Source organism: Aythya ferina (assembly GCF_964211825.1).
Source record: "Aythya ferina genome assembly, chromosome: 5".
In the NCBI taxonomy this organism is placed as follows: domain Eukaryota; kingdom Metazoa; phylum Chordata; class Aves; order Anseriformes; family Anatidae; genus Aythya; species Aythya ferina.
The window spans coordinates 41,754,104-41,766,587 of NC_140301.1; the positions used below are offsets into that span (position 1 = coordinate 41,754,104).

Sequence of the window (12,484 nt, forward strand, 5' to 3'; positions counted from 1 at the left end):
TTTCTGTGCTCATCTGTTAATACCCTTCAATCTTTGCGGTTCGTGTCTCATGTCTCACACCTGTTATCTTTTATCTTCTCTCCTCCCCCTTCCTCACTTCTTTCCACTTCTCCTTCCTCATCACTTCTTCATTCTCAACAAAGAAAGAAATGCTGTGATATTTCTTCTCCTTCCAAAACCTCCACTAGAAAGCATTGGCCACATCAAGGTAAAGGGCAAAGGCTTGAAACGGAAGGTCTTTCACGCTAGCTGTGAATGGTATGCTGTGCAAAACAACAACGGTTATTTTCTATTCTCTATCTTCCACCATTTGAAATGCTTTAATTCCTTGTAAAATTAGAACAAGATAGAATTTCAGAAAATGAGACTGCATGTTTCCCTGCTTGCCTTTTTTTATAAGGCACAGTGAGTCAGGCATTATCATGCTTTTCCAGATTGTTTGGCAATGAAGTACCTAGTTCATGAACAGAATTACTGTCACCAGCTGGGGAACAAATAACAGCCCTTTTTCCTCCCTGTCACTTCAATGGCTCATGTCGGTTTGAAAAAGACAGAAAGTATTGGGCCGTCCCTCTGGAGCAGGCAGATGACGGACCGGGCAAGGAGGACATCCAGGTCGCTAAATCCTTTAGGTTTATGACAGTGTTTTAGATGTACTCTTAGACTCCTTACCTGATGACCTGGGATTTTATTTTAGAGGAGTCTTTCAAATGAAATGTGCTCGGTTTTGAATGTTTTTTGTGCCCATTATATATGAAATGTTAACTGAGGGAGAGAGATCTCCAGTTCTGATTATTGCACTATTATTTTAAATTATTACCAGTAATAGTGTGATGTGGAAGAAATAGCAAGTGATATTCTGGCTTACTGAAGTCAGCAGGGGTTTTCCCATTGACTTCTGCGGGACTAAGCTTCTGCCCGTAATTCATACAGCTCAAAAGTGATTAGTGGCAACTGAGGTAATTGGGTTCAATCAGCCTGTCGGTCTCTGCAAACGGCCAATTAAAATGCAGTTTGGTATTGTGCGTGCGAGTGCATAGTGTTAAAGTTCTGCACCCAGGAAGGAGAACGTAATTTAGATTGCACGTTGCCTCCTTTCCCTTCTGTACCTCCGTGGAGGCTGGCCGGAGGCAGTGTCCTGCTGGGCTGTCTGTAAGGGAAGGGCTCTCATGGTGAGGACTCAGGGCCCACCACGGAGTAGCTTTGGGTGCTGGGTGACAAACGCCATGCCGTTATCTCAAATTCATCTTGTTCCTTTTACAAAGAAATTGGGATGTGTAGTGCATCCGCTTAGTACGATCTGTTCAAGCTTCTGCCTTGTGGGCCCTGTAGGAATTGGCCTTCTGAAGCACTGACTAATGTTTAGATGGGAGGAGATGTGTTGCTCTCCCAGTTCACCCCAATTCACTCCACCTTTTCAGCTGCATTCCCAGAACTCCCTTCATGCGCAGTGAGCCTTTACCCTTCATGTTCTCATTATAGACGGGATTCTTCTGGGTGATGGCATGAATAATCCCTCCCCATCCCTACCAGGGAACTGGAGGGGTCAGTTCTCCTGGCTAGCAGGATGACACTGCCCACCTCAGTGCTGTTTCAGTCGCCGAGGGTTCTCTGCAGTCTTGCAGCTCGGTGGTTTCTGGCATCATCTTTTCTCTAGAGATGATTTTGTGGCAGTCACTAGCTCCGTGTGCGGTGCAATCACCCACAGCTGGTAAAGGGCTAGTATATGCTGTGGGCTTGACAACAGCACTGAAATTCCTACCTGCCCCTTGTGTGTATAGATTCACACGCTGCACGTGTGGAAGGCAGCACTGATGGGTTTGGTTCTTGCTGTCCTCTGCAGGCTTCTGCCCAGAGACTCAGCCGGGAGAAATTCCAGCAGCAGCAACAGCACAGGTGGATGGAACAGACTTAGCCTCTCCAATGTCTCCTCGGACTAGCAAGAGCCGAATGTCCATGAAACTGCGCCGCTCCTCTGGCTCGGCCAACAAGTCCTAAGTGTTGAGATGCCTGCAGCTTTCTAGTAACCAGCCGTCAGCAACCCTTCCTATGACTCGCAGCTTTCAGCTGAAGGATAACATCTCTAGTGTGTGTGTGCCCCATTCCCTGCATACCCGTTTTCTGTATGTTTATTTTAAACAGTGACACTGGAATTTTACTTTAATATTTTAGCTTTCAGTTGTTTTTGTTTTTGTTTTGTTTTTTAATCAAACTCCAGGCTGCCTTTTTTTTTTCTCCCCCTCCTTTTTTTTTTTTTTTTCAGTGCAGTTTGTCCTCTGCACCTTTTACCTTCCTGGATGATTACGATATCTTACCAGTAGTCATTTTTAACTCTGGTTGATCTTGAGTGACATACGGAATTGGAGACTGCAGTTTGATTACACTATATTTATTGTGCCCCACTGCAATTTTCTCTGTAACAAAGAAAGAAATATGTACAATTTGAAAATGAATGTACAATTTTAAATTGAAGTTGCATTTGTAAAGTCTTTGTCAGATGTCACAATGTTAATGCAGAGGCTGTGTACAGACTATTTATGTTAAGAATAAAATACTTAAACAGCCTTTCAAGCATTACAGTGTCCAAACAAAATAACTTGCCAGTAGCACCAATTCTTTCTTCACAAAGCAATGTATCATTTCTTAACTGTGCAGGTGGTGCCATAATCTATGCCAGAAAAAAAAAAGGAAGAAAAAAAAGAAAAAAAAAAAAAGAAGAAAAAAAATCACTGTGCTGAAATTCTACTTATGCTTGGCTTCCAAATATTTTTATAATGTTTGCTTTTGGAAGTGTTATCAATAGTAAATGCCATTGAGTCTCATGTTTTTTAGCCTTTATCACCGGGCTGCTGGGTCTAGATGTATATTATTGTTTCTTACATTTAAAAAAAAAAAAAGCACTTTCCTGATACAAATTCATTGCTCTGATGCTGTGTACTAAGGAAGAAAAGGGAACATGCTCCAGGAGGCTGACCTGCAATGCTGATGATTCCAACCCTGTAAGTGCAGGTTAGTACACGCATTCCAACCATCCAGAGATATTTTCCTCCAGCAGATGAAATGCTCACATTTTGAGTCTGGCAAACAACAAGATGCTGTTAACAAAATGTAGCATGACATCCGTACTAACTGCATGTGTAAATATATCATATGATATGGGCAACAATAAAAATATAAATTATGTATTGTCATTCATGTAGTATCTACAAATTTGTAATGGTTGAAGAGAAAACATGCTATTTAATAATACAATAAAATTATTCTTACCACCTTTTGTATATTGGTCATTCACCTCAGTGATTAGATTCCCACTGCAATTTGTAAAAGGAAAGCAAATTACACGTGGAGCAGTTAAGTGCGATACACGGCTTGGTTTTCATTCGTATTAAAAGCTTGGTGTGTCAACTAGTTCTTGGGAGCTCTCCCCGTCCGCTGCAAGGACGCCGTATCAGAAACTTGTCCCCAGCTCTGCTAAATGCCATCTGTAGCCCTGTTTCTTTGACCATGTGAGCAGAGACAGGAGGGTGATGTTTTTAAAAAGCACAGTGACCTTCTCCATGGGAGAACTCAATGAATGGCATAAACGGGCACTGCTATCTGCACCTCAGTTACCGGCAAATGATTGAAAAACACCCTACTTAAAATGAGATGCTTTATTTCTGGTGGGGGAGAATAGCGAGCTGCAAGTTTAGCCTCCGCCAGGCAGCAAACATCGGCAGCTGCAGGTTACACCGCACTGATTCGTATTTTCCAGGTCCTGCAACCAACACTGGAAAGTCAGTGGAGCACGTTTGAAATAAAACGCTTGCTTTTGGCCTTCGGGCAAGATGTACGCGAGCCTTTTGTTGGGTGTAACGAAATCTAAACCTAGAGAAATAGCTGCATTAGAGGATGCTAATGAAAAGATGGTAATACTCTGCGTGCTCTAACAAAGGCTGGGGCTGGGATCAGTTTGTTTCTTCGGGAACCACCAAGCGACCCGCTTTTCCCCTGCTGAATTCAAGAAAGGCATTAGCTTCGTTTTAAATCATTTATTGAATTCGCTCGTCCGTTTTGGCCTCACCCGCTATCGCATTCGGAAACGAGCACTCCCGCGTGAAAATAAATAAACAGACGACCAAATAAATAAAGCCTGAAAGGTCCGTAGCTGGCAAGGTGCACAGAATTGCAAAGCATTGGGCCGGGACGCCGCTGAAGCCGGGGGGAAAACGCAGAGGGTGGCTTGGCCGGGCCGGGGAGCGGCGCCCAGGGGTCTCCCCGGCTGCGGGGCACCCCCCAAGGGGCTGGAGCCGCCCGCAGGGCCCCCAAAAACACGCGTGGGAAGCGGGGGCGTGCACCGAGCTGGGGCAGGGCGCCTCGCCTTCGGTAAGCGGACAGCACGACCGGGTTCCCGCACGTTTCGCTAGCTATTACAGGGCTGACACCGACTTAGCATGAACATTTACCTTCGCGACTATTTTAGCACAGAGTACGGCAAACGAAACACTGCACGAGAACTTAAAAGTTCGAGCTTGGGGTGTGGGGGGGGGGAAGGCTATGAAAACAAGGTAACTAGGTCAGGCTCCTTTTCTCACGAAAAATAATAATAATAATAATAATAATTCCTCTCTTTTAATATCCTATGTACAGCTGGACTCCTGCCGGCCCGCGCCCCAAGGGCGGCGCGTTCAGCGGGCACCCGCCGCCCCCCAGCGCCCCGGGGCAGCCCGGAGGGGCCGGGGCGGAGGGCAGAGGTTGGGGGCCCGCAGGCGGCTTCGCCTCGGTGGCCGTGTGCGCACCCAGCGCGACTTTCCATAGGAATTACAGCGTGGACGGGACTCGCTCGGCGCTCGCCCGGGCCGTCGGGCGACGGGGTCCCATCGGGGGCGGCCGCGGGGGGCTAGCAGCCCGGCCGGACGGGCACCTGGAGCAGCAGGACCTGCCTGCCCTCGGGCGGGTGGCACTTGGTGGCGTGCCGCGCCAGCCCCGGCGCGCTGAAGAAGGTGGCGGGGCAGTGCTTGCAGGGGAAGCCCTGCCGCTCGCCGCCCCCCGCCGCCGCCGCCCCGCCGCCCTCGGGCTGCCCGGCGGCCGGAGGCGGCGGCGGCGGCGGCAGCAGCAGCTCCTCCCGCACGGCGTGCCACAGCCGGTGCTTGTCCCTGATGTCCGCCGAGGGGAAGCGGGCGCCGCAGAGGTGGCAGGCGAAGGCGAGCTGCCCCCGCTCCGGCGGCCCGAAGGCGGCTGGCCGCGCCGCGCCGTGGGTGCCCAGGTGCTTGCGGAGGTAGGCCTGCCGTCGGAAGCGCTTCTGGCAGCAGGGGCAGGCGAACGCCTCCCCGACGGGGCCGGGGCCGGGGCCGCCGGGGGCCGGGGCCGGGGCTCCGCCGGCGCTGTCCGCGCCGCCGCGGTGCTGACGGGGAAGCGGCGGCGGCGGCGGCGGCGGCGGGGGGGCGGCGGCGGGGCCGCGGGGCCGCCGCTCGGGGCTGTTCTCCTTGCCCGGCGGGGCGGCGGCGGCGGCGGCGGAGGAGCCGTCGGCGCTGGGGCCGGGCCGCGGCTTGTGCCAGCGGCGGTGCGAGGCCAGGTTGGCGGGGCAGCTGAAGATCTTGTGGCACTCGGGGCAGCGGTACTCGACGCGCACGATGCGGGAGCAGCGGTGCTGGGCCAGCGCCAGCGGGTCGGCGTAGTGCTCCTTGCACAGCTGGCAGATGAACTCGCCCAGCGGCGTGCGCCCCCCCGACGGCGGCGGCCCCGGCCCCGGCCGCCCCTCGGGGCCCTCCTCCTTGATACGCAGCCCCAGCACGGGCGAGGTGGTCACCTCGTCGGCGAAGCTCAGCTTCCGCGTGGCCTTCGCCTTCTTGCCGGGCGCCTTGGCCCTCGACGGCCGCTTCAGCGCCGGGCCCGGCGGCGGCGGCGGCGGCGGCAGCGGCGGGGGCTGCGGGGCGGGCGGCGGCGGCGGCGGGGCGGGCAGCGGCGTGCGGGGCTGCAGCAGCAGCTTCTCGGCCGGCGGGAAGGAGGCGGCCAGCGGGAAGGACTCCGCGGACGCCGGGGAGCTGAGGCACCGCTCGAAGAACGCCGCCCGCGGCCCCGCCGCGCTGCACGGCCCCGCCGCCCCCCAGGCGCCCGCTCCCTCCGCCGGGGCTCGCAGCGGGCCCCCGCCGCCGGGGCTCCAGGTCGCCGCGGCGGGTGCGGGTGCGGGCGCGGGGCAGGCGGCGGCGGCGCCCTCCTCCTCCTCGCCCTCCTCCTCCTCCTCCGCCCCTTGCCGGGCGGCGGGGCTGCCCCCGGCGGCTGCGGCGGGCGGTGGCGGCGGGTCCCGGTCCCGCTCCCGGTCCCGCTCCCGAGGGCGCGCCCGGTAGGAGCCGCCGGGGCGCCGGCTGCGCTTGACGAGGAAGCCGCGCGGCATGGCGGGGCCGGCAGGGCTGCGGGAGCGCGGCGCGCAGGGCCCGCCCGGCCTTTATACCCCCGGCGCCCGCTCCCGCCCGGCCGCCCTCCTCCCTCCGGCGCCGGCGGCCAATGAGGGGCTGGGGCCGGCGCCGGCGGCCGCGGGGGAGGAGGAGGCGGCAGGGCCCGGCCGGGCGCCCCCCCCGCCGGCATCGCCCCGTCGAGGCTGGTGCGGGGCCGGGGGGGAGCGGGGCCGCCCGCGCCGCTCGGAGCTGAGCTGCGCGGCCGAGCCCCGAGCCCCGACGGAGCGGGCTGCGGGGGAGCGGGGCGCTGGGAGCCGCCTGAGCGCCCCGCTGAGCCCCGCAGCAGATCCCTGAGCGTGCTTGGCCCCGCGCTGCTCTCCCGCTTCCCTCCGCTTTCACCGCTGCGCTGAATTTTGGATGAGGTTACAGCCGGCGAGCCAGAGATCGCCCCTCGTTACTACAGAGCACTGTGACTGGGGGCGATGAGCCGTGCTGCGGCACAGCTAGGTCGCTCCCCAGTCCATGAATTTTTCCTAATGCCCGGTTGACCTTTGTAACTGGGACTTCCCAACTCCGTTTCTCACTGAATTACTGTATCCCTGCTTACAGAGCCACTGTGTTATGCTGTTCCTCCAAGCAAAACGTAAATAAGTCTTTCAATTTGCAAAGCCGCACTCCTTCCTTTCAGTGTTCAGTTCGCCTTGGTCACACTGCAGAAGGCTGTGGTGGGAATGCCCAGCTCAGCCCCTGCCCTAAGGGGTGAGGAACCTCGCAGCGCCTTTTCCTACCTGGGAGCACCACGTGCTGGCTGGGCAGCAGGTGCACGGAGAGCATTTGCCGGGACCTTGGCCATTTTCCAGCACTTCAAGCTGCAGGCTGGAGCTGAGCCAGGGAGCTCCCCCAGGCCCTCAGCAGCCAGGCCAGACGCGGCCTAGGGGCTGTGAGAAGGCTGCGGGGCACTTCAGAGCCTCCCCTCCTGAACCACTGCTCCAGCCCCAGCCCCTCACCACCTGCTGCTCCTTCCCCCAGCGTGGAAGGCGTCCGAACCCCACATGCTCTTGTCTGAGTCTGACTCTGTTGCACTATTGGTTTGTGAGGTGGAGCCAGAAGTGAAGAACCCAGCATCCCATTGATGGCCTCACTGCAACATGTGCCACTTCCTGGGGGTCTTGAACAGACATTGGTAAAACTGCTTTGGGATTCATGCCTGGGTTTACCTCAATAAACCTATTGCCCCTACCCTGCCCCTTCTCCAGTGCTGGCTTCCAGTTCATTGGCTCCCGTTTAATATTTCTCTTCAGAGTATTTTGCACCACCCAACCACAAGTGAATTTGGTCCTGGTGACCCTGGTTACTCAGGGCTCTGTGAGCTTCTAGGCTTTCTGAATTGTCACATGGCTTTATACTCCTGGCCTCAGCGTTTTTTCCTTCCAAAATTTTCAGAGTTAAGACATTCAGATGATTTATAAGGATATTTAACAATTTTGCACATGCAAGTACACACAAATCCTGGGGGGATTTGCAGGATTTTTTTCCCCCTAACATTAAATTCCACTGGTCCCATCACACTGCTGAGAGAGTGACACCCAGTCCACCTGAATATCATACATGAGAGAAATTCATGTGAGGTGAAGGCTTTCTTAAGCAAGCAGCTGAATGCTGTCGGGAGAAGTGGCAGGTCTCCTGGCCATACACCGTGTTCTCTGGAGTCTGATAGAACTAGGTTAGACCTCATCGAATGTATTGGCTGCTTACATAAGAGTCATCCTCAGATGACCTTGGATTAGCCAAAGGGTTAATCCCACAGTTAATAGGAAATCAAACTTCTAGCAGAAAGATGCGATGGCTAATGAGCAGAAAGGGCACGGGCGCTCCTGGGGAGCCAGCGGGGCTGAGAGCACAAGGAGGCCATTTTCTCTCTTAAATCTTCACCTCCTCAGACCCCAGCCCTCCTTTCTGACCTGTGTAAATAAGTGCAGGTGTGTCTAGGAAGCAGAAGGGAGCTGGATGCTGCTGCTCTTCCTCCCCTTGGCAGGGGCTTCCCCTTCAGTGTGGCTGCGCTTTCACCCCTGCTCACAGCTTCCCTGACCAAACTGGGCCGTATTCAGGCCTTACTGGGATTCAGAAGCCAGGTTCAGCGATGGCCAAAGCAACCTCCTGAGGAAGGAAAGCAGCAAACCACAAACAGCCAAATTATGGCAGCGAGTTCCAGCGCACGGTGCTGGCGCCTCGTGCCTGAGGCAGCTGAGGCGACACCACCTGAGGTGCCAGCACCCACAGGTGGCCCAGCAGCCCGGCCGTGAGGTGGGCACCGCTCTGCCGCCTGCCCAAACCCAAACCCGCCGGGCTCTGGCACCTCGCCTCATGTCCTGTGGTGGGCTGGGGACAAGCAAATCATCACTGAGCGAGAGGGCAGCTGCGTTTGGTGTTTCCTCAGGCATAAACAGAGAGAGGAATGTATGGCAGCCCTGCGGGCTGGGAGGGAGAAAGAAGGTCCCGAGTGAGAGCTGGTTCTCGGAGAAAAGGCTAAAAACTCTTCTGGGGGCAGAAAGAGGGAGAAGTGCCTTTAGCCACTTAATAAGAGAAAAAAATAACCACAGCTTTAAAAAATAAGAGTTAAAAATAAAATAGAAAAGGACTATAAGCAAAGGATTAAAGGACATTTTTCTCCTTTATGTGTCCCCTGCCCACCACAAAAAAAAAAGTCATTGTGGTCAAGTTTTTTATATTTCAAAATTCAAATAAAGTTGACTTTTGAGTCTCGACATCTGGTTTGTAATTGAGGGAGCAATAAATAGAAGGGAGGCAAGAGCCGCCTCAGAAGACTGCCCTTGATAGAGGCTGCCATGACGGCCCTGCCTGAGGAGCGGGGCCAGCCCTGGGCTCGAGCACCCCACAAACAAAATGCAGGCTGCTGCTGGGGGACAGCCACCAAACCTCCCCCTGCAAGGAGGCTGCCGCTTACCCTGCTGTGGTCAGGGTTCGGTGCTGGTGACAGACATGGAAGGAGATCTCTGCATTGCGAGGGTCCGTGTTGTCTAATATACCTGGCCTCGCTGGTAGATTAGTTGGGATTTGTTTTACCTGAGGACAATTGGCCTCAGGGGGGGAATTATGCTAACAGCTGCTGTTTTCTTTATTGCTCAAACATTAACGAAGAGGTTTCCATAATAGAAGGTATGAAACAATTTGTTCTGTGAAGATACTTGGACTGGAGGCATTTTAAGGGGTTTTAGGACACTATGAAAGCTTTCACCCGTCCTTCTTTTTTGTAAATAACGTCACACCATCGATGCCGCCACACTGCCGTCACTGAGCTGATGCGGGAGGATGGTGATGCTCTCCATCCATGAGCCTCGATGGGACCATTATGACTTTTGTTATTTCATTACTGATTTCAGCTGGTGTCCCACAGGCTGAAGCCATCTGCCATTACAATTGTGCTTGTAATGGAGTTATTTATTGATCTCACAAAGTCATAAATAGGAAGCTCGGGCTTCCTTCAGCATGAGATACTCAGCAGTCTTTTTCCTACAAACATCATTATATGTTGTAATTCACTGAAAAAAGATACTCCTTTTCATGGAAAGGCCACGGTTATTAATTATATGAATAGCAGTAGCGGCTTTCAGTGAGCCCGAGTCCCAGCTGCGCTACGTGCAGATGTACGTGCAGATAGGTAGGCGGCTCTGCATGGGAAGAGCACAACAGCTCAAGAGACAGAGAGAGCAGGAGCACAGGAGGGATGAGGCTCGTGAGTTGTGCCTGTTCTGCACATACCTCCTGGTAAGAAACACAGCCAGGCACAGGCAGTGCACCCATGGAGACTTCCGCAGGGACTCAGTGCAGGGAGCCGAGCCCTCAGGAAAATATTTACCTGGTTGTTTTGTTTTGTTTTTACCCCTTCCCCCCCCCCAAATATTTTTCATGGTCATGCTCCAACACCAACTTTCTCCATAAAATTTTGCTGGCTTGGAGAGGGTACAAACAATTCCCATGGCTGGTGCCAAAGACTCGTCTTGCCATGTCCTGTCTACTTCTCCTTCTGTTTTATCAGGTTCCACCAAACTCCCAGATCCCTCTCTTGCCTGAGCAGCAAGTAACTCCTGTTGGAAAAATATTATTGAATCTTTGCTTTCCTATGTGGAAAAGCTGCAGGAACTGTTGAGGAATAAGGTGTGCATCCCTCCTGGCCACTTCAACGCAGATGGCAACATAGCAGCCATAAGCCCAAGCAACAGCAGTTACAAAGGGGCAGGTGGGGCACCTAACGGAGAGATAAGGAAAAGCAGTGGCAGGGGATGGAGAAGAGAGAAAACCAACACAGAAAGCTGACCAGAAAAACATCATAAAGAAACAAGTAGCAAAACTGCATTACCTGGAAATAAAACACATCTGCGTTGGGTGCCTGCATTTCACAAAAGCAGCAAGGAGGGCAACAGCTCGCACAAGGAAATGACTCACACAATTCATCTCAGTGCATGAAAACTTAAGAAAAATGGGAAGAAAGATGGAGTGCTGGTTCAGAAACCTGGCTGCTCCTGTAAGAAGCTCATCTCCAGCCTCTGAGGTCAGCCAACTTGCTGGTCCCAAAAGCCAGAGCTGGAAAACTGTGGAAAAGCCCCTGGGGGCAAGGACAAAATGAGCTTCCAGATGGGGAGTCAGAAAAGGGGAAATGTGACCATGTGTAGGGATGCAGATGGCAAGGGTGGCCGGCACCGGGTACTTATGGTGTCTCCAGCAGGGAGCGTGGAGGAGAGCAGCAAAAATCAGAAACCATTGCCTTTCTCAAATCATTATATTGTTTTGAAAATATTTTTGCAGTTAGGAATTTGCCATGTTTACTCCAAAGTCAGACAAAACACAGGGGATTTGAAAACAGCGTTGGGGCTAAGGACTGCAAACATCGGCGATGACTAGCAGTTGCCATATGAGATTCTCCAAATGCATCTGTTTTGCTTCTTCCATGACATTTGATTAAAGTCTCACTATCCTGACTATTAATTAAAGTGTTTGGAGGCGAGGCCCAAATTTCACTTCCCCTCCCAAGTTCACCAGCTCCATACTCCTCCTCCTCCAAATATGTTTTGCTATAAATTACTGGCACTGTTTCTGTTGATAGTCAACATAATCAAACATTTGTAAGCATGCTGTCTCTTCAATCTGTTCAGTTGATGCACTTTACCTGATCTTTCATTAAAGTAATCAAAACACTTGCTGTGCCGCATCTAATGAATGTTGCATGTATGATTAAGTACTTTCATTCATATTGCAAGTTTGATTTAATGTAATCTGCCTTTCAGACAGCCATTAGCCTAGCTCCTGCGTGAATTCGATTAATTGGCTGAATTCTTCCAGATGTCCATTAAGTATTACAGGAATTTCTATGTAAAAACAGCAGGGACTGTCTAGCAGAGAACCAAACAATGATATGTTATATTGCTGCCATGACTTACAAAAAGCTGGATTCATTTTCATTAATAAAACATCTGTACTCCTGCACAGCTATGCATCAAGATGCATTTATTTTATATGTTTATTTCTCTTATGACTATAAATAGACAGTTAAACAGAAGCACAGTATGTTCAGTTGGAAGATACACAAACAGAAATGTATTAGAAATGAAAATATGAATAAGGAATAGCTGAATTAATCCTTCAAATAAGCATTAGGTGTTGTAACAAACAAGGCAGCGACCCTTATAGCTGCGTGCTATTTCTTCCCACAAAGGCATTTTTCTTTAGACAGCTACAAACCCACCAAACAGCCAGCTCTTGAGTTGAAAAGTCCTGTGCCTGCTCTATGTTACAAGGCACACCATCACACCTTTATGCGGGAGCAAAACCACAGTTGAGCATTTTTCAATGGCATGGGGTAAAGAGAAAAGCTGCCATTGAAATAAACAATTCTGATAAAGTTTTTCTTCTTAAAACGGGAATTTTCTTCTTTTGTTTTTAACACAGTTGCAGTCTGGAAAGGAATCAGTTTTTCGTAAAAAGCAAAGTCAGTTTGGATTTCGGTGTGCCATACCGAGCTCGTGTGGGGAATGATGGTGTTTCAGGGGGTGAGGAGGATGCCTCCACATGCAGATGGAGTTCACAACTTTCTG

The 12,484-nt window shown here is 52.2% G+C and overlaps 2 protein-coding genes and 1 long non-coding RNA gene across 17 annotated transcripts in view; 2 read left to right on the forward strand and 1 right to left on the reverse strand.

Moving 5' to 3' along the window:
• The window catches only part of RALGAPA1 (Ral GTPase activating protein catalytic subunit alpha 1), a 128,103-nt gene extending 124,832 nt beyond the window's left edge, over nucleotides 1–3,271 (forward strand). For 8 of the 15 annotated variants that reach the window (XM_084522417.1, XM_084522429.1, XM_084522428.1 and 5 more), the window contains 2 exons: nucleotides 144–258; nucleotides 1,844–3,271. In XM_084522417.1, the coding sequence (XP_084378543.1) occupies nucleotides 144–258; nucleotides 1,844–1,940 (212 nt within the window). In that variant the 3' untranslated portion in view covers nucleotides 1,941–3,271. Of the gene's footprint in view, nucleotides 1–143; nucleotides 259–1,809 lie in introns of those variants that run through there. The other 7 variants (XM_084522425.1, XM_084522422.1, XM_084522423.1 and 4 more) reach the window with 5 other exon arrangements.
• A 114-nt stretch (nucleotides 3,272–3,385) lies between these two features.
• On the forward strand, nucleotides 3,386–11,878 carry LOC311437123. The gene is made up of 2 exons (XR_014693307.1): nucleotides 3,386–4,365; nucleotides 10,432–11,878. It is a non-coding gene; the product is annotated as an uncharacterized lncRNA (long non-coding RNA).
• INSM2 (INSM transcriptional repressor 2) lies at nucleotides 4,766–6,498 on the reverse strand. The gene has a single exon (XM_084519983.1). The coding sequence runs from the start codon at nucleotides 6,371–6,373 to the stop codon at nucleotides 4,880–4,882; it is 1,494 nt and encodes a 497-aa protein (XP_084376109.1). The 5' UTR covers nucleotides 6,374–6,498; the 3' UTR covers nucleotides 4,766–4,879.
• Nucleotides 11,879–12,484: the final 606 nt, after the last annotated feature.